Raw genomic sequence first — 22,415 nt, forward strand, 5'->3', positions numbered from 1 at the left:
GCCACCATGCGGGGGTCACGGACCAACAGGGTCACCCGTCTTAACTCCAGGCTGCACTTCCTGGTGGATTTGGGACTTCACCCATCAGCGCCGGCTCTAACCTGTAATCTGCCAGGCTGTGTAACCCTCCCCCCCCCCCCCGGCGGCGCCGTCCAACGTCAAGCGCTCCGATCCCGTCCTCCCACTCAACATCTGCTGGAATTAGAATAACTGCCGTCAGGTTTTGTCAGCAGAAGCGACAGAACGCCAACGGTCTGGGATCAGACGGCCTCTCAGGTGGGGGGGTGGGGGTGGGGGGGGTGGGGGGGCTCGGGCGGATTAGACACGTTCGGCGTCGCCTAAATCGAGTCGACAGCAACAAATCTGTCAACAATCGCGTAGAGACGCGCTGCGGCTCAGAAGCACAAACAAGATCTGCAAGAATCCCCCGTTTTTCCTCCTTTTTTGCGGCTCTTTTCAACGCCAGAAGTTTGTTTTTTTTTAGGATCGGAGCGCTCTGTTGCCGCGGGCGATAAAAATCCTTTAATTTAGAACTTTGTGGGGCCTCTGTAGATATCATTAGAAGGTCCCCGGGGGGGCTGCGAGAGCTGGCTGGGAAGAGAACAAGGTCGCACTTTGGTGTGTTAATCAAACACTGGGTACAAAATGGCGAGCTCCCATGAGCCCCTGGGAGATACAGTGGGTTTACAGCAGGATACGGTAGCCGAGGCTAAGCGTTACCAAGGTTTCCTCACGCTCCAACCAGGTGATCAACTCCCCCCCCCCCGCCATGACATCATTAGCCTCTGAGGATGCTAACTGTGCTGCTAACTGGTCCCAACAGAAGCACTATCCAGAGGAAACTGGTTAATAAATGCAGCGAACCGGATGTGAGGCTTTACTGCCATCAGCAGGTGAAGGAATTCCTGCCCCCGTGTGTTTCAAATACCCCCCCCCCCCCCCCCCCCCAGTTAAATTCTGACAGGACAAACCCCCAGACTCAGCTGGGGGTTTAACGGCTTCACTAATTAGCGTCACCTAACTGCGCGTCCTCTCCAGTAAAGGAGCAGCTACGCTGACGGCAGACCTCTCACTCTGTCCCTCCTCCCTTCGCCGGCCTCGTCTCCCCACTTGCCTCTTTATTTTCTGGATTTTCCCCCTCGCAGCAGTCGGCGTCTCCTCCTCGTGTTTGCTCCTCTCCCCCCCCTGAGATTTGCCATCTCCTGTTTGCTCTGGTGCCCTTTAATGTTCCCCCCCCTCCCCCCATCTCCTCCTTGTCCTCCCCGAGCGCCCCGGGGGCCATCCTCCGTCTGCAGATCTTTGATCAGAGCAGATGCTTTCATAGTCGCAGTTTTTTCCCCCCCTTCTCCCCGACGTCACAGGCGTAAACAGGAATCTCAGGCACGGAAAGTTCAACAAAGCCTTATTCTGCGCGTGTATCTGCCGCCAAACGAGGCCCATTCATGAGCGGGCTGATCCTCCGGGGGCTCCGGGCGTTCAGGTCCCACGGGAGGAACAAACAGATGATCCCAACAAGAGGATTCGCTTTGTTTTCTTTTTTATTCCCAACATAAAAGCATCAAAGCCAGATTGGAGAAGAAAGGGCGGGGGGGGGGGGTTCTCCAGCAGCGGCCCACCTCCGTGGTGGTCCTGCTCCAACGTGTCGGTGATGAAGCCGCGGCGTTGCTGCTCCCAGTGGGGGCGGCGGGGATTTAAACCGCCGCCGCCTGGGGGCATCGGCACTTCCAAGGCTGGAGATGCAGCGATTAAAGGGGCGGCGGAGCCTCGACGCGGCCGTTCTAATCAGCAGGCTCAGTCAGACTCATTATGGAGGCGCAACATCTGCCAGCACTTGCATCAGCCCGTTCGATCTGCCGTGCGTGCGCGGAATGTAAAACCCGACGTGCGCGTCGGCAGAGGTGCGGAGAGGAGCGGGCCGAGGAACCGGCCGCTCGCGGGCCGCCTGCGGCTCAAACGCTCGTCCGTTGGCGTCGCAAAGCTGGTTTCTGAGGGCGAGCTCCCACTCTCTCCCACTCTCTCCCACTCTCTCCCACTCACGTCCCGACGCTCACGGGAGATCTGCCAGGATTCGGGAGGCAGCTCGGTCTTCCCGGATAAAATCGAAGCTGGAAGCAGAAAATGCCGACGACCTCTGACCCCACTGACCCTCAGGTTTGGGAAAACAAATTCACCTATCTGCATTTAGGATGCACGTGTCACCCTCACCCTTCCTCACCACCTTTGTCTCACCACCTACCAGCAGACAGGTCCCCTTACGTGAGTCTGGTCCTGCTCGAGGTTTCTTCCTGTTAAAAGTCAGTTCTTCCTGCCACCCTTGCTGGCTCAGAGGTCAGGCTCTGGGTCTCTGTAAAGCGCCCAAAAGTCCCTATATAAAGCACATGCACCATTTAGAGCAGGATTTAGCGGTTAGCTTGTTCCTAGCTAAAGGTGGCAAGAACACAGCCCTCACTGTTAGCATCTGAGCTGGCCTGGCAACCACAGAGTCACATGGAAGGATCCCAAACAGTGCACCTACTCTCCTGAACCCGGACCCCGCACCTAATATTAGCATTAGCCTCGTTACCTTCACGAGAGCTGTCAGGCTGTTCACAAACGTTGGCTTCTTTTGAGCTACAGTCAGCAGGCAGACCACAACCCGCTCCCTGCTTGGACCTCGTCCCGGAGGACCCGGAACGGTCCCGCTGCCGTGAACCATGTGGTACCGGTCCATCAGACACACAGGCGGCTGCGTTACAAGGCTGAAGATGCTGTCGTTGCCCCCCACCCCAGGTCTTATGGGAGGAGGTGAGGACAGGGGCGGGGACTCCTACAGTTGCTTCTAATAAAAGCAGAGGAACTTTTGGGCTTTACCTGAAATAGGCCGACAGATTTACACCAGGCGCGATGATGGAAAGAGGTAATTTTAGTTTCAGGGGGGCTGAAACCTGCCTCTGTTGATTCCAGCTCAAACGAGATGATAATTATCAAGGGGGCCGTTTTACCCCGTGAGGCTTGTTGCTGCCTTTTTAAAGGCCCGTCACAAACCACACAAACGACTCCAGGACATGCTGCTTTGCTCATTTCCACTTTATGAAGCCAATATTTACAGACTTACTCCTAATTGTCTCAGTCTGACATCTCATATGACTTTTGAATGTTTTCTTCTCTCTGCTCTACTCACAGGTTTGCGGTTAAATGGCGCCCTCTAGTGGGCGGCCACTGAACTGCACCCTCAAAATCCCCGTTAAACATCCACAAGCCAAATCCTCTTCTGCAGATTATCTGATAAATTAATTAAAGAACACAGATTCAACTGTCTGCCGGCCTGCCTGTGTGGATTTTCCCAAATATTCAGTCTCACGCGGAGCATCAGCCTGTGTTGGGGGGGTCTAAGTCGCTGCCGCTAAATATAATCTGGACAGTGAAGGAACAACTTGGACCCACAAACGTTTTAGTTTTTGCTGCGTCACAGACGTTGGTGACATCCTGCTAACGTACCAAAATAAAGCAGGAGAGGAGACGGGGAGAGGGGGCAGACTGGTGGGCTGCTGGCAGAGATCTGCCCCGAGATGACAACCACGAAGGTCGCGGTTCGTCCCAAACGCCCCTGCCCGGAGGGGAAAACGCCACAAAGTGCTGATGTTTCAAGGTCAATTTGCCCCAGTCGCACCAGTTCCCCCGGAGCCTCACAGACACCCGTCAGGAACATCAAAACAACTCTAAACATTATCCCGAAGAACCCGGATCCTCCCAGCAGCCTCCCGCTGCCTCTGAGCTGTTGACTCCCCGTGAACGCTCCCTCGCCCCTGAACGAGCCTCCGTGAGAGGCGCCGCTCACACAGCTTTGTTTTTGGGTAATCGGTTGTGTGAATGAGTAGCAGGATGTGTGTGAAGCCCCGTAAACTGAGACGCTGTGGGGCAAGAAGGCGCTGTCACGACTGCGGCTAATTACAGGCCCCGCAGCTCCTCCTGCTGCCTCCTCAAAGAGCTGCGAGTTCCTGCCTCCAAACAATCCCACAACACATCAGGGTGCAGAGAACCCCCCCCCCCCCCCCCCCCCCCCCCCCCCCCACACACACACACGCGGCGCCCCCTACAGGCACGGCTGAGCGATTCTGATTCCGACTTTTTACGGTCACGTGACCGGCACCTGACCGGCGTTCTTCCGTCCTACGGTTTGAACTCGCGGTCGCGCCTGTGGACGGATGACCCCGAGGTGACCCCGCCCCCCCCCCCCCCCCCCCTCACCAAGGTTCCAGCCTAATTACACGCCCACTGTGTAATTACAAGCTTTCAGAACAGGACTTTGTTCCAGCTGCTACATTCAGACCTGAAGACAAGATCAAGATGTCTAATCCTCCCCCCGCCCCCCTAGACCAGGGAGCGTTTGGTTGCCGTGGAAACGCGCGGGCACTCACCAGCCTCTCCATCTCCTGCTCGCGCAGCCTCTCCTCCCTCTGCCGGCGGTGGTACTCCACCAGCTCGTCCTCGTTGTCGCTGATCTCCGAGATGCTGTTCTTCCTCTCCCTCATCCCTGGAGGGGCTCGGCCGGCGGCCATCTTCCTCTGCGTCCTGGGGCTGGGGACCGGGGACGAGCCGGGCAGGGAGCCCAGGCTGTACGCCGGGGACAGAGACCCCCCCGCGCTGGGCTTCCGCGCGCCGGCGCCGCCCTCCAGCGGCGAGGTCGGCGACGGACTGCGCGCTCTGACGCCCCTGCTGCAGACCGGATCCTCAGACGTTGATCCAGATTTGGACCTGAGTCTCGGACTCTCGGGGACAAACTTCCCCAAACAGGAGGGGCTATCTGGAGTCCTCAAGGTGGGGACGGTGCCCGGGAGCGCCCCCGGGAGTACCGGGACCCCCCTCCTGGCCACCGAGGGGCTCAGAGGCGGCAGTTCCCTCATGCTGCTACCGTTCAGCTCCATGTTTCTCCGGGACGTGCGCGGGCTTTCAGGGGGCTGCAGCGCACGTGGACTTTGCTGAATAGGGGATCCCTGGATTATGTGGACAATAGGATCCAGTGGAGGTTGGAAGGTTCTGGTGTGCTGAGGAACTTGCCTGGAGGGGCTGGAGGACAGGGAGTCGACCAGACCAGCCACCTCCCTGAAGGGGCTGGCGGGCCTCTCCTGGAGCACCGTGGCCTTCTTGGTCCTTGGACTGGAGGGAGACGAGGAGGTGGGGAACTTGAGAGGGAGCCTGGGGCTACTTGGCATAATGTTTCTGCCCCCCAGAGACTCAGGAGAAATAACGACAGGCGACCGACTGGGGCTGGCCGCTCCTTCCCGTCCCTGAGCTCTGGGGCTCGGAGGAGCCTCCGTTAAGAGCTTCCGCTGGAGCCTGGGACTCTCCTGACCCGCCCCGCCAATGCCCAATGTGGTCCGAGGCTGAGGTACGGGCGGCGGCGAGGTGAATTTGTAACTGGAGGAGCGTAGAGGCACCGGGGGCAGCGAGCAACTGGGATCCAGGGGTCCTCCGCTGGGGGACGGGCTGGTGAAGCTCCCGCTGCTTGCTGCTGAAGGAGAGGAGAGGGGGGAGAATGGAGGGGACGTGTTCTCATAACTGGACCCCACTGACATCGCCCCCGGGCTGGTGGGGGGGGGACAGCAGATAGCGGCCTCCTCCGTTGACCATGGGTGACAGGGGGGAGTGGGGGATGGCGTGGCCACTCAGGGGCTTCCCCTCCGAGGAGGAAGGCTGAGCGTCGTCCATGGCTAGAGAGTCCATGATGTCCTGGAGGTCCTTCTCAATGGAGCTGACAATGGCGCTGTGCTCGGACTGGACTCTGTCTCCAGGAGCTGGACCGGCCTGAGCTGGACCGGCCTGGTGATTCCCATTGACCAGGCTCTCGGCGTCTGAGGGAAGAGACAGAAAAAACGCGGGAAGCGATCAGGATGGAACGAGTCGGAGACCGCGCTCGAGAGGACAGGAAGGAAAACAAAGGACACGTGTGTGGAGGAGAAGAGACGGTTCTGGATCATATGGGAGAACATGTGCCTCCGTAACCCAATTACAGGTTTGCCCGAAGGACGCAGGCGGAGTAATCGAATCCTCGCCGTGTCTCTGGGTCCCTCTGGCGTGTTAGCATAGGACAATATCACACACACACACACACACGGTGTGACGTGGAGGAGACCAGATCACAGGTTCCATTTTATTAATACTTAATAAATCTTCTCTGTTTACGTGGAAACACTGGGAGGGTTCTCTCTCCCGGCGGACGTGATGTCACAGAAATGTTGTAACAGATGAGACCCTCCGCCTGCATCTGCTCCGAGCTTCGTCACATCCAGAGACATCTGGAAACATCTGCTGGAGACAACCTGCAGGAGGGGAGGCTCGGATAAAAGCCCCCCACCCCCCTCCCTGGCCGGGAGAAAAGCCCAGGCAATTATGTCATGGAGGCAAAACGCGCCCCCGGTTGCGCCGTCCAAACTTCATTTAGAAATCTGCTAATTTAGCATTAGCTTAGCTTTATCCACAACTCGCTTTTGCTGAGGGGTTTGACAACTTGACCCCTTTCGTGACACGTCCAAACGAGCAATTCGGCGTGGATTGCTGCGTCTTTCGGCGCTGATTGATTCACCATATCTCGGGTTCTCGTCGCCAAATTTCACCAGCGCAAACGATGATGGGACCAGGCGCAAATCATCTTTTTATTCCCTATTTCGAAGGCATTTTACCGACTCCCCCCGTATGCTAAATCCCAAACTAAATGTGGGCAAAAATCGCGAGGAATATCGGGATTGTGTGTAAGCGGCGGAAGGTGAAAACGACCGATTATTAAGCGGAGTTTGGTGACCGGCTCGACTCGCTGCTCTCCTCCGGAGCTCCGGTTACTCACATGAAGACACACAACCCGGTTCACCTGACACCCACCGAGGCCCTCATCCTCCGGACACCGGTCACACACCGGGTGTGTCCGAGCCCTGTCGCGCACACATACGCACACCGAAGAAGCCGCGGAGATTCGGCGGTGAAGGGAGATTTCAGCCGGGGGTTGGGGCGCTGGGCACCGCTGTTGCCTACCGTTCTGCTAGCGTCGAGGCGCTACACGCGCTTCCGGTTACCGCTGTCAACATAAAAGGACGTCATCCAGAAACACCCTGAATAGGTGGCAAGAAAATACTTTACAACGACCCTGTATGTCAGGGTACATTAAAAACCTCACGTATGTGTTGAGTTGTTCCAGTGATAAAGCTTTTCCAACGTTTTAACATTTCGCGTGCTTTTATTCTGACAGCGCGAATCTTCTATATCCGGTATTACGGGCGCCTTGACGCAACTCCCCCAGTCCAGGGTGATTAGAACGACTTTAAGATTTACAGCGGTTTTAAAAAAGGATCACAACGGGGATTTTTGTGGCCTGCCCCCGTTATTGCCTCCCTGACGCGGATCTCGCCACTTTTATAAGACCCCGGGGAAGAATAGAGCAACAAAACACCCCTGTAAACGACCAAATGTGGCCCTAATTGCCTATTTACAAGATTTTACCAGGATGAGAAAGTCACTGGGACAGAAGCTTCATCATTAAATGTTATCACCAAATGAACATTATCCTCTGCTTTCGTGTGGCTCTTGAATGCATCACTAAGTAGAAACGTCATCCCTGCATTATCTTGTGAAGAGCACATGTTCACGGTGATGAAAATCCGGCCGGTGGCGATAACATCCTGCAGCCAAATGACGGGCAGATAAAGAGCTTTTTTTATGGAGAGGTGATGCCAACAGTGAGAAGAAAGTTGGTCAGACGCTGCGAGGGCCTGGAGGGGAAACCCAGAGAGATTACAGAGACGCTGGACAGCAGAACAGAACTGGAGCTTTATAAATAGTCAGTGAAAGAGATACTGTAACCCCAGACGTCCACCACTTAAAGTGAGCAGCTCAGAGCCACAAAGGCTTCTGTCAGCCCAACACTGAGGCCCAGGAAATGTCCAATCAGTGAGAGGACAGGAGCTGATGGACACAGCTCTTCACTTAATGAGACTCTGAGCATTAAAGTCAAGAGAATTCTGGGACAGGACAATGTGGCGTGCTGAAAAAAACCCATCTTTTAAGCCTGTTTATGAGCTACGAAGGGTTTTCTCTCCATAAAAGTGGTCGGTTTTAGTGACACACAGATAAGAAGGGTAATTTGCTCAGATTATTATGGGAGTGGTGCCCGCGTGCTTCATCCCAGTGAAGCTCAGGAACACGTAATTGAGGAAAATTGTACGTTTCCAAACAACGGAAGGCTTTCATTGCCAGGAGAGGAAGTCGACGGCAGCTATCGCGCGTGTTCGCTCATCTTGTCCTCCGGTGGCAGACAGCGTCCCCGCTCGACAGAGGACGATAATAAAGATGCTGTGACGCATCCCCGCTGGCAGCGCTAGCCAAGAAACGCTACGCTTACAGTTGGGGGGGAGCCAGCGCCTCCGCACAAACACACACCCCTGTATTTCTATCTTTGTGAGGACTTTCATAGACATAATATTCTCCCCTGACCCTAACCTCAACCTTAAAAGCACATTTTAACCCTCAAACAGCCCTTTGAAGCCAAAAAGTCCTCATTTTGCTTGCAGAATGCTAATTACGGTACTCAGTATGTGGCAAGAACACACACACACACACGTGCGCGCGCGCGTAAGCAAGCAGCTGAAAACTTTGCCTGGAGACGCAGAGGAATGAGATGCTCATAAAACATGCATGGCGTTAGCTCCAGCGCCTGCTCCCAGCTGGGCACCAGTCAGCCTGCAGGGTTCAACGAGTGCTGCCTTTCAAAGGCTAACACAAGACTAGCCGCGGAGCTAAAAGCTGGATTAATCACTGTGAAATAAGCGCTCAAAAACCATGCACGTTGAGAAAAGGCCTGTCTTCACGCGATGGCTGGAGGAATGCTAACCAGCTAGGCTAATCCACTGGTGATACCAAATGAACGGACGTTGGTTCTGAGCACGTGCGGGATTTGGGGGACGAGCGTCCAGCTCTTTTGTCCTAGCCAGGGCTTCGGGGACGTACCTGGACAGAGTCTGTAGTCCCCGGTGGAGACGCTTCCTCCCTGCGGCACCATGCTCTTCATCCTGAGGGCCTCTTCAGGGTGGTTGAAGCGGAAGAAGGCCGATTGGCCAAAACACAACATGCAGCCTGCAAAACCAAACATCTGGTTTAAATATTTACTTGGGAGCAGTCAGAACTTTATTTAAAAAAAAACAAAAAACAAAACACCTTATGAGGCATAATATAGCAGATAGCCTCCATAAACCAGGCCAGGAACAGGAAGTGGGAGCTTCACCAAATAGAGAAAACAAGAGGATCTTCCCTGAGAGGAAGGAAGCTGCATCTCAAGTGTAAATTACACTTTAATGAGTATCCACAACATCAAATTAAGTCCCGACGGTTTACGAAGCTCGGCTATCTGATGTGCCCCGCCCTGATATCCTGCTCCTGCAGGAAACACGTCCAATTAAGCAGATAAGACGCTCTAAAAATGCTGCTTCTGAACTCATTTAGTGGGAACGTAGCGGTGAGTCGCCTGCCTCCGGAGCCCCGCGACCTCAACGCATTCCCTCGTAATTGGCTCGTTGTTGCCGCTTTAAGGTGGTCGGATTAGCCAATGCTCCATTGATCCACACCGACGGGGGATTTGTTCGCCAGTCAGGGCCCGGGCTAGCCTCCCTGGCACAATCCATCACATCTGCTTAGCCACACTCGCTCGAAACAACATATATAATATATGATATAGAAGCTCCTCAGCACAACAGATGAGGCCCTGAGCAGAGACGGAGCTTCTCAGAGGCCACAACGACAGCTAGTGGAAAGCTAGCGCAGCTAGAGCCTGATGGATGTTAGCTAATGGATAAAAACCTTGAACTGTGGTTGAGCGGCGAGTCCCCGTTAGCTCCGAGGATGGAACCTGAACCGTGACAAAAGACCGATGTCGATACGTTCCAGGTACAAGTCGGGCATTGTTGTCGTTAGCATTGGTGGCTAACTCTGGAGCTTCTGGTGGGTGTAAGGAACTTGATGACACGCTAATATTACATTTTTATCAACAATACCCAGCAGTTTTGTATCTACGAGGGCTTCACTGCACAGTAAAAGTAGGAATCACCGTTTAATCACTATCGTTTATTCACACTTTTGTGGCTCCATTTTACTCAAAAATCAGCTCCTGGAACTCGCCGACTGGCTAAAACGAATCCAAATCCACGAATCCGCAGAGTGAAGCTCAGCCGCTCTTTCCAACTTTCCATCAGCGATTCCTTCGGTGGTCACAGATTCCCCGACATAACTTTGGTTTTCCACAGTCGATATCTGGAAAATGAGAACTCCATCGGTTCCCTCAGCAGGAATGCTGAACGGGGGATGTTAGCTCTGGCGGCCTACGGCGCCACGTCAGCGCTCTTCACCTCCCTCCTTCACCTGGCGCCCCCCCCCCCTGACTCACGGTGCCTGACTTGTAGCGGCTCGATCTCCACCGCCGGTATCAGATCCGTCACTCCCAGGCGGAAGTGACAAACTCGTCCCAGCGTTTGGGAACGCCGCGCTGGCTCAACACGCCGCGCCGACTCAGCGCTTCTGTCAGACACAACTGTGTGTCGGAGCGTTTTGAGAAGACTCGATGCACTATCGAGATGTAACTGGCGGATCACCGCTGGCACACGCGCTAATAAGTTCAGCCTGGACCCCAGGGCCCCAATGGTGATCAGGCTGACAGATGATGGACGACATTTCTCTTCCTCTATGCTGTTAAGCCACGGGAAGCAGACGCCCGCTCAGTGTGTGTGTGTGTGTGTGTGTGGGGGGGGGGTGTCTGACAGCAGAGGCTCATACTGGGTCAGCAAACAACAGTCAGCAACAAACACGTGCTCTCAAAAATGGCATCAGATCGCTACAGCTATAGCTAAGCGCTCCCTGTAATTGTTATTGTTAATAGCGTCGTTGATGACATCGTGATTTCCTCGTCATATTGTTCGATCTAAAGCTTTCGGAGAGTTGGAGCGCTCCCCCGCCGGCAAACTGAGGACAGGGGAGTGGCGTAAAGGCCCTAGCGTGAGTGCGTAGTCTCTTGTTACCCATTAGCACTCCTCAAATTAGCGCCGCGCAGCTACCTATGACGGCGGATTCTCCGTGAACGCGGAGACAATTGAAGCGTAGCTGTAGGAGGGCAGCTCAGGTTTTGGGTGGCGCTCTAAGAGACGTATCGCGTTCCGCCTGGAGGAGACGGGGTAGGTTAGCGCCATAAATCACGACATTTTCATCACGGAGAGCAGGACGCCTCGTTTCCTCACGCAGGTAGAAGAAATTCATTAATTTGACGGAAGCGCCGGGGGAAAAGGTCAATAAAGGGACGGCATTAGCCGCAGGGAGGCTCGGTAGCTTATCTGCAACTGTTCTATCAGCAGTGACCTGATCTGCATTACAACGGTTAGCTGGGCGACTTCACCACACCTCAAACCACTAACTCCTTTATTCAGCCCGGGGGAACCTCCAAGTGAAAGACGTTTGGGAAGAACCCTTTGAAGCCCGCGGGAATTGCGCGACACGTTGGTCAACTCCTCCGCTGGGATCGCTGCAGCCCGGAATTTCACAGACTGTTGCAGTTTTCCCAGAAAAAAAAAATGGAGGAATGTGAGAGATGACCGTGAAGAACTTCCACGCTGTTCCTCGAGTAATCGGGAACACTTCATTAGTGCCTGTCCGGATCACTTGCAGCCCCCCCCCCCCTCCCAAGACAGACAGCATTATCCCTGTCCTCCCTCCCACACAGGAACCTCCTGACCTGGGAGAAGCATGTGAGGATTCTTCCCAGAACCAGCGGTTGAGGGATGAGTTTTCGGCAAAGCTGAGCTCAGCGAGACGGAGACTTAATAAACGGTTGTGCTTCGGAACGCTTTCCGACGAGGAATCGCAAATTAGAACGGGCGCCTCTCGCACGAAGCCGGTCCAGCTGAGGTGGGAGCGCCGCTACAGTACATGTACACGTGAAGGACACTTTTGTCCCCCCCCCCCCCATTTAATCACGCGAATGGGCTTCCCGACAGGTGGGAGACAGGGACGCCTCCCCAGGACGGATTTCTCCGGGCTTCATTACACTGAGTGCACTCTCAGCATCAGCGCGGCGTCCTTTTATCCTTTGAAGTGGTCTGGGAAGAACTTTGAGTGCTTAGCGTGACGCGAGCGGGTCTCCTGGTGCAGCCCGGCTTCAGGGGTGACCCTGACATTTGCGACCAGGACGCTTTGTCCTCATTCTGGGAGTGGATCATAGAACGTTGGGGGGGGGCGGAGCCAAGACGGACCTGACGAACCAAGGAGATCAAAGAGATCAAAGCTAATTACTGAGAAAATACATCCGCACGTGAAGCTGAAACTGATGAGCATTTTAAATATCTGATATTTAGATGCTAGCGCAGCCTATTTTTGTAGCAAAAGCAACAAATGTCGTCTTATCAATGCAAACTCCTGATTTCACAACACCTTTGATGCTACAAAAGCCGTCAAGACTGCAAATCGGATGGATTTGACTGTGTGTTTGACACTCTGAGCCTGCAACTCCTTCCATTTCAGGAATTTCCTGCTTATTGGTGCAACCTTGAGAACGTTCCACTCCTTCATATTTTCCCTCTGACCTGTCAGAACACAAGCTTCAACAGCGCGCTTTCACCTCCAAAACAGGCCGACGTTGCAAAAAATTAGCTAAAAAGCACAAAGGCAAAGTGGGGAATTTGATGGCCCCCCCTAAAAAAAAAAGAAAAAAAGAATCGGTTGAATAAATGTGAGCCGACAGCAAAGGAGACAATCGGGAAACTGTTCCGTGCCCTCTCAGACCGCTCGGCTTTAATGGCAGATCGCCCCCCCCGGGGGTCGTGTGGCATTAAAAGCACCATCAGTTCGGGTCTGGAACGACCGCACGAACCCTGAGCAGCGCCTTTCCCAGCAGATGAGATCAGAGGGAGCTTCTCCTCCACGGTGAATCCGGATCGACGCGGCGAGACTCGGCGGCTGCCGTCACATGATGCGGAGGCGTTTCGTGCGGGTCACCGGGTGGCGGAAACCGCCGCAGCGACTCCACCGACTTGACCGTTAATATTTAACATTTTACAATCCCAGTGCAAACAAAAGTTTCGCCGGGGCACAAAAGCGCTCAACGGCCGCGGACAAAGACATTCAAGACCGGGCCGAGGGTTGCTATGGAAACCCAGGCGTTACACCCTCACTTAAAGCCAGATTTACCCATTAGCCAATGACGGGCTGAGGGGCGAGCTAGCCAAACCGCGTCTTCAAACCCTTCTGACATCACTGCGATGTCTAAAACACACCGCTAACACGGCTGGATCGTCTGCAAAGAACGTAAACTTCAATGCTAGCCAGCATTGCCGAGTGAAACTAAAAAAACCCGGAAAAACCCGGAATTTACGTCTTCAGATTAAAACCCCTCAAAACAGTGAACTCCCAGAATGCAACAGGTCACAGCTTCCCTAATTTCAGGGACAGAACGCAGCGTCGGCTCGGCGAGACGTCGCGTTGGAGTCTGTTCACCGACTGTCCGAACAGATGTTCAGACCCCCCACCACCACCACTACCCCCCCCCCCCCCCCCAGGCAGATGGTCTGAAACTCCTCCCCCTGCTCAGGTATTCCAGCTGCTTTTCCTGTTTCAGGAAGAGATTCCCGTTCGTGCTACTGGACTCTTGGACAAATGGATCCATTCCATTCATTTAGATTAGGCAGATTAGCTTCTTTCATCCAAATAAATGAGCTTTGCCTCAAAGTGTCTTAACATCTCAGCGCGTTAATGTTAATAGTTATTAAAATTGGAGGTGTTATACTTAAGGGAAGGGATTAATTAAGGGATATTTCCTTGGTCCCATTTAGCCGCTGCATGCTAATAAGAACAGATTCTGTTGTGTCTTTATTGTCGATCTCATTTCCTAATGTGGATTTAATATGTAACAAGTCTGGAACACAATCCATCCAACCGTTACTGGTGCCGTACTGGTGCTGTACTGGTGCTGTACTGGTGCCGTACTGGTGCTGGAACTGTGGATACTGGGAGTGAAAACAGCCATTCCAAACAATAGGTTTAGGATTGGGATGAAAAACACTCTGGAATCTTTACATACAGAGCTGCAGCGCTAACACCAGCATGTCGTATGGACACAGGAGGCTGACCACAGCACCGGGACCCACACACACACACACACACACACACACACACACACACACACACACACCCCGGACTCTGGCTCCACTGGGAGCCGACACCATGCTCTTAGCAGCCCCATGAGTGTTTGGAGGGGGGTCAAGTCAGAGATGACAGATGAAGATGAGCCACCGCGGGCTGACGGACGGACGGACGGACGGACGCAGCTCGCTCATGTGATCCAGGCCTGAGGAGCCGAAGGCCCGTGAACAAGCAGAAAGGAAGCTACGGGAGGCTAAAAGACCTGCTGAGGTCACATTGGCCACCAGGAATAGAAGTGAAACAGTAGACAGACACGGCAGAGCCTGCTCATGCCAGCGGGACATGGTGGCGGGGGGGGTGGACATGCAGATCTGGCAGACCTGTGTGGGTTTGTGGTCTATAAACAGAACCAACATGGAGGCTGAAACCTGGCGTGCTGGTGTCTGGGGGCACTGGAGCAGGTGCTGCGCGTCCAATCTCCACACTGTCAATATTGACACTTCTGGGGAAATCTCCCAGATTCTCCCGGAGCTTTTATTTTGAAATGACCCCGCAGACTGGGTTTTATTGGGAAACGACCGCCGAATCTGCCCATAAACTGGCGCAAATGTGAGATTATGGTGAGTCACGGGGAGATAAAGTTCATAAATCAATAAAAGTAGGAGTTTGAGCCGCAGAAATCCTCCTTAAAGCAGCCGCGCAGCGCTAAAGTTAGTATGAATGAGCAGGTTTGAAACTCAAAGTTGGGACATCTGAGTTTAAAAATCTGGACTAATTTACAAGCCGAACTTCGCGGATCGTTAGCAGCAAACACGCTGCGATGCTCGCTCCCTTTAAATGATCGCACACGGAAGTGGAAAAATTAAAAAATGAGATTTTCCACTGGAGTTTGGCGACAGCGCGCAGCGCCCGGAACCGACGCGGAGAGGACATGTCAACCGCGTGTGTGTGAGTGTGTGTCCACCTCTCGCCCGTTCACACACACACGTCGCAACTTTGAGCCCACTTTAAACCGGATTTGTGAGGGAAAGTTAAGGCAAACGGACTTACTTTAGCCGCGGTGACTGAAACTCTCCCGTCCCTCCGCTGGTTCCATCGCCTCCTGGCGTGATTTTCTTTTTTCCTTTTCTTTTTTTTAAAGACACGTGTTTTCCTGCGTTTATGGCGCTTTTTGTCCCCGACGCGCTTTTGTTATGATAATCCTCAAACCGCGACGGGCTTTAATATATTCTAAAGGTTCGAGGGGGCCACAATGGGAGCCGTCGGCGCGTCCGCGCCTTAAAAAACACGGACCTCGCAGCTCCGCCTCGGTCCAGGTTCGGATGAAGGTTTCAGAGGCTGTAATCCGGCTCCATTGTCTCCCTCCTCCGCGGTTCTCTGAAGACGCAGAGCCTCCTGGAACCAACAGCTGGCTCCCACTCATCCCTGAGCCCGGAGAGGTAGGGCTGAGGAGGAGGAGGAGGAGGAGGGGGGAGGAAGGTGGAGATCCCAGACCTCGGGAGGAGCTGGGATCAGACCGCTGCATCCACAACTGAGCGACTGATTCACATTTATTATGTCAGACTCATAAAATCAATTCATTAAAAGAATCTTACTGTAGATCAAAGCAGCCACCGAAGCATTTTCCTTTGATGTTTTTTTAGGGAATTCTGTGGAGTAGAATCGACTTCCACCACCCTAAAGGGCCTAAAAACATCAAATGCTAACTAAATGATGGAGTGGCTATGAGGCTAGCCAACTTTTCTGTTACTTTTATGTTATCTCCGCTGGAGTTCTAAAGGCGATACCCGTCCCAGGACCAGGGTACCCGTAGCCTCCGCGCACCTTAAAGGGTATGTTGGGTAAAGTCTGAGGGCTGTTTTCACCCCAAACACGGCTCGATTAAAGGTCAAATGTGTCTCCTACTGCCTGACCCCACCACTTCCAACACTTCACCCCACCTGTACTCCCAGTTTTGCTCCTCAGCAAAGCTAATTCAGTTAGCATGACTCCGACCCTAGCCCCGAACTCAAGTCACCAACTTTCATCCCTGTAAAACATTGACTCAGACAAACCGTTTTAGTTTTCCACAGTCGGGATTCCCCTCCTCCCGGTTCACGCTGTAAATCCTGGAGGATTGTTGCTAACCGCTCGGCGAATCACCCGCAACGCTATCGAATTGCCGCGCGCTCAGCAGAGCGGGTAATCCGGAGCCTCGGCGAATCATCGGCAAAAGCGGGGAAACTCAGACAGGATTACCTGAGACGCGGTCAGAGCCCGACACGCGTCTCTGAGGAGTGTTGCTCATCTAATTACAGGAGGGAGGAGCCATGTTAGCTGTTGGGCAACCACAGCTGACTCACTTCCTGTTGCAAGGTCGGCATCAGCCACCACTAGACAAAAGGAACTTCTTTCCTGTGCTGAACTCCAGTTTACCCTTATTCCTCTAGACCCAGACCTGCTCCTGGCCTACAGGGGGGTCCGTCTGGGGAAGAGGGGCTGTATAAATAACCCCCTCTCAGGTTACTCGGGGTCCAGGTTCAAATGCTAGGAGACTGCCTGTCATACATCACACAAGGTGAGGAAATGATCGTTTCGGAACAAGTCCTAAAAGGGCCGAAGAGCCACCATCAAAGGCTCCTACAGTCCCCAGAACCAAAACCAAATAGCTCAGTCCCCAGAACCAAAACCTAATAGATCAGTCCCGAGAACCAAAACCAAATAGATCAGTCCCTAGAACCAAAAAGGTGGAACCAAAGTAAAGTACAAGTTCTTCTTCTTTGAGGACAGCTCAAAGAACCCTTCATGGTTCAGGTCAGAAACTGAACCGAACTGGTTCTTCGTGGAAACGTCTGTGATTAAACACAAAACCAATAATAAGGGATCCGGTTTGGATCCCCAAACAGGGTCCTGGTTCTCAGAGACACCATAGAAGAAGCTGAAACACCTTTGTTGGTTCCAACCAGGAACCTTTTGTCCCCAGTGAGTGCTGTTATAGCAGATGTATTGATCTCCTACCTTGGGACAGGCGGACCGGCTGGGTGAGCTGAAGTCCGTCAACAGCGCACAGGTTCCCACAGGGGTGCAACGTGATGACCCCACACTTGTTCTCTATGTAGCAGTGGTGGGGGGCCACGCCGGGGCCCTGGATGCTGATGTCAGCGAGACCGTTACCCAGGGTGGTCCGGCCTGTGGGGAGGGGGGTAAAGAATGCGTCAAGTGTCCAGACCCACACAGAAATGAAGCCACAGATGGGAAACCCGCGCCCCTTGTGGTCACTATGGGAACTGCCGTTTCAAATTTCTCTTAAAGCTGCTGGAAACAAAATTGAAGGAAAACGATTTGTTTTGTTTGCCGGGAAATTGTCCCGAGGGAATCGGCCGTTCCCCGGAGGTCAACCTCCTCGGGTCTCACCTTCGGGCAGAGGCAGCAGAGTGATGGCGACGCTCAGTCGTCCGCTCCCCAGGCTGACCAGGTGGGGGCGCTCTGCTTGGAGCTTCAGCCCCTTTCCGGTCTCCAGCAGGTCCAGCGGAGTGCTCTGAAACAGGAAGGCCACGCCCAACAGACAGACACGAGATGATCAGCTGTCGTTTGCTGATCATTAGCCGAGCTAATTGGCTGAGCGTGACGCTAACGAACGAGGATGTGCAGACAGCGAGCCCTGTCTGGGGTCTGGATATCTTCACCCCGGGGGGTCGTTTCAATAACCGCCCGCTCTGTTTACGCCCCCCTCTTCCTCGCCACACAACCCTGAAGTATCACCGTCGAGACGTCGCCATAGCAACGGCACCCCCCACGATTTAGAAGAAGCACGGAGCTCCTGGAGGGCGTTTGACGCACTAATGAATTAGCTTTCCAGTCTTTTACTTTGAAATTAGATTAAAAACAAGACAAATTCAGGCCGACTCAAAAGACATCAAAATTCTTGAAAGGGAACAAAGTTCCCTGAAAACTCTGTTGGATCAATTAGCATTCGCTCGCTAGCAAATAGGCTTCAAAGTCCATTTCGCGCTTCACTCGTCTGTGAGCGCGTTTGGTGATTAAACTCAGGTGAAGTGTTAAATGGACTCTGAAGGCCCTGAGCTCCTTCGCTGTCCCGGTTCTGGACCCTCTTACACTTGCTGCTTCAGCGCCGTCCGCGAGCAGCGACCCCGCCTCTTGGCCCGTTAGCCGGCCGCGTGCGCTAATGGGATTATCACATTGTGTTGGTGCGGCGGGGTCAAGCCTAAGAGGATTGCTGAGAGACTGGCTGGGAGGCCTCACTGGGAGCTGTGGGAGCCCCATATGCTACGTGCTGCTGCTCCCATGTGGCGGACGCGGCTACGCCTGCTAACGGACAGCGTTTACGTCAAACATCGGATCATCATTTGTCACAAACCCTTGACCTTTGGGCGTCAATAAGGCTAAACAGCAACTGGAACGGGATCCGATGGCGAGTCCGTTTAGCTCCGGACTGGACTGCCGGGCCCAGCAGGTGGGAAAAACAGGCAGTCAGCCTCAGGTTCGGTCTAATTACCGACTCCGCTTGTAAATTCCTGCTTTGGAATATGTGGACAGATGCTGTCAGGACACGCCCCGTCTGGACCCGCTGACCTGAACCACCGCCGTGTCCCTGTTTACCCTCAATCGTAGCGCTAAAAGAAGCAGCAGCACGGGTCCAAACAGCGCCTCACTCACCTGGAGCACCTGCCGGCTCTGCCGTCCCCCCTCAGGTGTGTTCCTGTTCAGGCGGTCCATGTCCACCGAGCCGTCCACGGCGTCCCGCGGCGCGTGAAGATCCTGCGGAAGGAGATGAAGTCGTCAACCTAAGTCACGCGTGACTGGACCTCTGCTGGACAGAGACCGGTCCTCGGCGATGACCGGACAGAATCCGAGGATTTCTCAACCACGCTGAGCGGGAATCCCCCTCCCCACGCCGACGACACACACCAGTGTGTCAAGGTGTGATTCATGGCATTAACACACACACACACACACACACACACACACACACACACACACACACCAAAACAACAGATGGTAGACGGCATTAAGACACAGTGAGGAAGTAAAACACACGCTAAGCACGCAAGCTAGGTTAAAATCTCCTGGTAATTGATGACGCATTTGCCAGTCATCTACACACACACACACACACATACACGCACACACAACCTGACCAAGCTAATTCTGAGTATAAATGGCTAAAAATACTCTTTTCTTGCCTATTACAAAATTCCTGCTGATCACACTCAACCATTAGCACAAGTGAGGTGGCTGTTGCTAGCGCACGCTAAAAGTGCTTTGGCTACATCCATAAACATGTAATTACACAACAGCAGTGGGACGTAACACCGGTGAGGTTCTGTTCCTTAATGTTTAGCATTTTTTGTCAATACCACAACTGACCAGCAGGGGGTTCGGGTTGGTGGAGTTGGAAAAGTAACATTTTAAAGAACCATTTTTGAGGGATCTTAAAGCAGCAGGAGCTAATGAGCGTACACACAACATGTGTTTGTGGCCACGCTATGGCCAAATTAGCCGCTAAGCCCAGTTTGTAAAGGGGTGAAAGTCCGTATCATCTACAGAAAAATCAGGTTTGAGAGGCTGAGAGGACCTAGCACACACAGAACACGGTACCCGGAGACATTAGCGTAGCGAAAACATGCAGCAAAGATGGAAATCGCCCTCTGCCCCCAGGATACAGGAGGCAGCTGCAGGATATCTGGAATGAGCCCCTGAGCTTCTTCACGCTAACCTGACGCCTCCCCTCCTCTCCTGCCATCGTTACCTTCCTCCAGTTGTCCAGCAAACCGATTTCCATGGCGCAGGGCCGCCGCCGGACGCCAACCTCACGCCTCCGAGACGGCACGGCGAGATTGGTGCAGCACCGCCAGACACAGGCGAGCTCTTTGTGCTGGTCTCAGGATCCTCCACAAACTCCCATTCAGGAGGTGGACCTGTTCCTGCTTGCTCCACTAAACTGAGACCTACATTCCTGCCCGGCAGCCCTGAAGTCCCAGATAACAGAGACACGTGTGTGTGTGTGTGTGTGTGTGCGTGTGTGTGTGTGTGTGGTGATCAAAAGAAACAAAGTAGAAGGGAGTGATGAATGATGGAAATAAAGGGCAAACAGAGAGAAGAGGGAGTAACAGATGTTTTCTTCTTCATTAAAGGGGCACAAAAAGTGATATTTAAGGAGCTAAAATGCTAATCTGGGGCACATCAGCTAATCTGGGCCACATCAGCTAATCTGGGCCACATCAGTGACTCTGCCCGGTGTCTATTTCTGATAAAGACGTGGCAAAACCAGACAGGAAGCGCCTGTTAACTCCTTGGAAATGCTAACACAAAGTTAGCAGTAGCATCTTTGGGAATTGTGTGGAGCAGATAGTCTCCGGATGAGCGTTTATTCCCATCAGGTCCGAAACAAAGGAGCCCCCATCTCTGCATAGTTTGTTGCCCTGCGTCCCTCCCTCTCATGCCGGGGCAGAAAGGCTGCCATTGTTCCCCACGGGGAGGGCATGAGGGAATCTTTTTAGTTTTTGTTTTGATGCTGATATGAAACGAAGGCTCGGGGTGGGAACGGAGAAAGTCCGGAAAGATGGAGGCTGCGGTAGATAGAGGGATGAAAATGGAATGAAAGTCACATCAAACTCTGGAGTTTTGGAGTTTTTCCCAGGTTTTCCATGAACTTCCCTACCAGTCAGGGTCCAGTCTTACGTCAAAACACCTCTGCTAACGATTTATTGCAAGTGAAAAATACCCAATTCTGAGCAATAAAGGAGGTCAAATGGGAAGATCATATATTTGGGAGCATGGCGCTTTAGCATGGAAGCTAACAGTATAAGGCTAATATGCATGATATGAGATGAACTATAAACTAGCGGGGGCCCCTCCATGAGGGCTAGCATGTCGCTCCACGGTGTTTCGAGCCTCCAGTGTGAACTTTAGCATTGCCTAATGCTACAGCTAACAACAGTAGCATTAAGCGTCTCTCCTTCCCGTCAATCCCACTTTCTCCTGTCTGGAAGTCTGTTTTGGCGCGACTTTGTTTATCGTCATTCCGAGGCCAAATTGCACTTTCCTTTTTTTAGAAGCCGACCGCAGAAATGCAGTAAGGGAGCAGGAAGGGAAGCGACCTGACAACGCGTCGGCGTATTTCAACATTCTTCGGGCGGTTCACCGATAAACGCAAGAATAACACGACAGTTAAAGAAAACCACGTGTCAGGGAATTCAACTCGCACACCAACGCTAAAACAAAGCAAGTGGAGGGCAACAGTAAACCGCAGCCGGGCGACGCCCAGCATCAAAGTAGAGGTTTAAAATCCCAGGAATAGCTAGCGCGGCCAGGTTGCTAATGCGTCATGTTAGCACGGAAGCTAAGCTTTACAGACAAACGCTGTCATCAGACGGTCTCATCGGAAAGGAACCCGTCTTCTTCCGCCTCCTCCCGTGACTTTATCGCAAAAATGGCGGGAAGTGGTGGCGGTTAGCTTCGGTCAAGTGAGCTAATTAGCATTCGCGATTCAAAGTGTTTTTTCTCCAGATTTTGACGCGTTAGCACCAAGGAGTACAGCTCGGGTGTTAGCGCTTAACACGAGATACTGATCGCGCCATCTGCTCCGCGTTTGTGCCGTATCAAAGTGCCGCGAACGTACACAAACAACGAAAGATCGGTCCAGGTTCGTAACCCGCCGCTGCGGAATCCGACGCTCCGGCCTGTGAGGATTCCCGAAAGCCTCTCATCATCCGGGCCCACAGCAGAAATGTGACCTCAGAGCCGCGTTTGGGTCCAAACCGCCGTTATCCAACAGCCCGCCGAGTCAGCGTTTGTCCTTACGGGGGGATTATCACCGACAAACTCAATATTCCCACTTTCAATAAGTGGAACGCTCTGGGATTACCCTGATGGATCAGGATATAGTCGATATTCCCCCTCTAAATTAAAGCTCCGACACCTGGAAGACGTCAAACCTACTGGTTGACCTCCCACCTGGGGCAGTTGCCTGTGATTGGCCCAACAGGAACGCCATATTCCGAGCGGTATTCCGTTGCTCATTGGTTCCGTTGACTTTTGGCTCAGAGTTTCCAAAGGATGCAGAGCTGGACGGACATTCCAGCACTGCGGGGACAAAGAAGCTCTTTGAACGGCAGTAATCCTCTAGAGGAGGAGCGGGAACGCTGCTGCAGCAAACTGGACTCCAGGACACACACCCACACGGACACACACACCCGGCACCGGAATGTTTCACTGTAATGTTGCGAAATACGATGTGGATCAAAATCTAGAGGACCGAGAGCTTTGTAAGAGTT

At 53.3% G+C, this 22,415-nt stretch overlaps 1 protein-coding gene across 1 annotated transcript in view; it reads right to left on the reverse strand.

The window, feature by feature from the left end:
* phldb1b (pleckstrin homology-like domain, family B, member 1b) overlaps nucleotides 1-22,270 on the reverse strand; it is a 31,478-nt gene extending 9,208 nt beyond the window's left edge. Inside the window, 7 exon segments of the mRNA XM_029843232.1 lie at nucleotides 4,398-5,576; nucleotides 5,578-5,831; nucleotides 8,974-9,099; nucleotides 17,137-17,307; nucleotides 17,533-17,656; nucleotides 18,796-18,897; nucleotides 22,096-22,270. Coding sequence (XP_029699092.1) covers nucleotides 4,398-5,576; nucleotides 5,578-5,831; nucleotides 8,974-9,099; nucleotides 17,137-17,307; nucleotides 17,533-17,656; nucleotides 18,796-18,897; nucleotides 22,096-22,161 — 2,022 coding nt within the window. The 5' untranslated portion in view covers nucleotides 22,162-22,270.
* Between the last annotated feature and the right edge of the window lie 145 nt (nucleotides 22,271-22,415).

The sequence above is a fragment of the Takifugu rubripes genome, chromosome 11 (genome assembly GCF_901000725.2).
Source record: "Takifugu rubripes chromosome 11, fTakRub1.2, whole genome shotgun sequence".
NCBI classification, from domain to species: domain Eukaryota; kingdom Metazoa; phylum Chordata; class Actinopteri; order Tetraodontiformes; family Tetraodontidae; genus Takifugu; species Takifugu rubripes.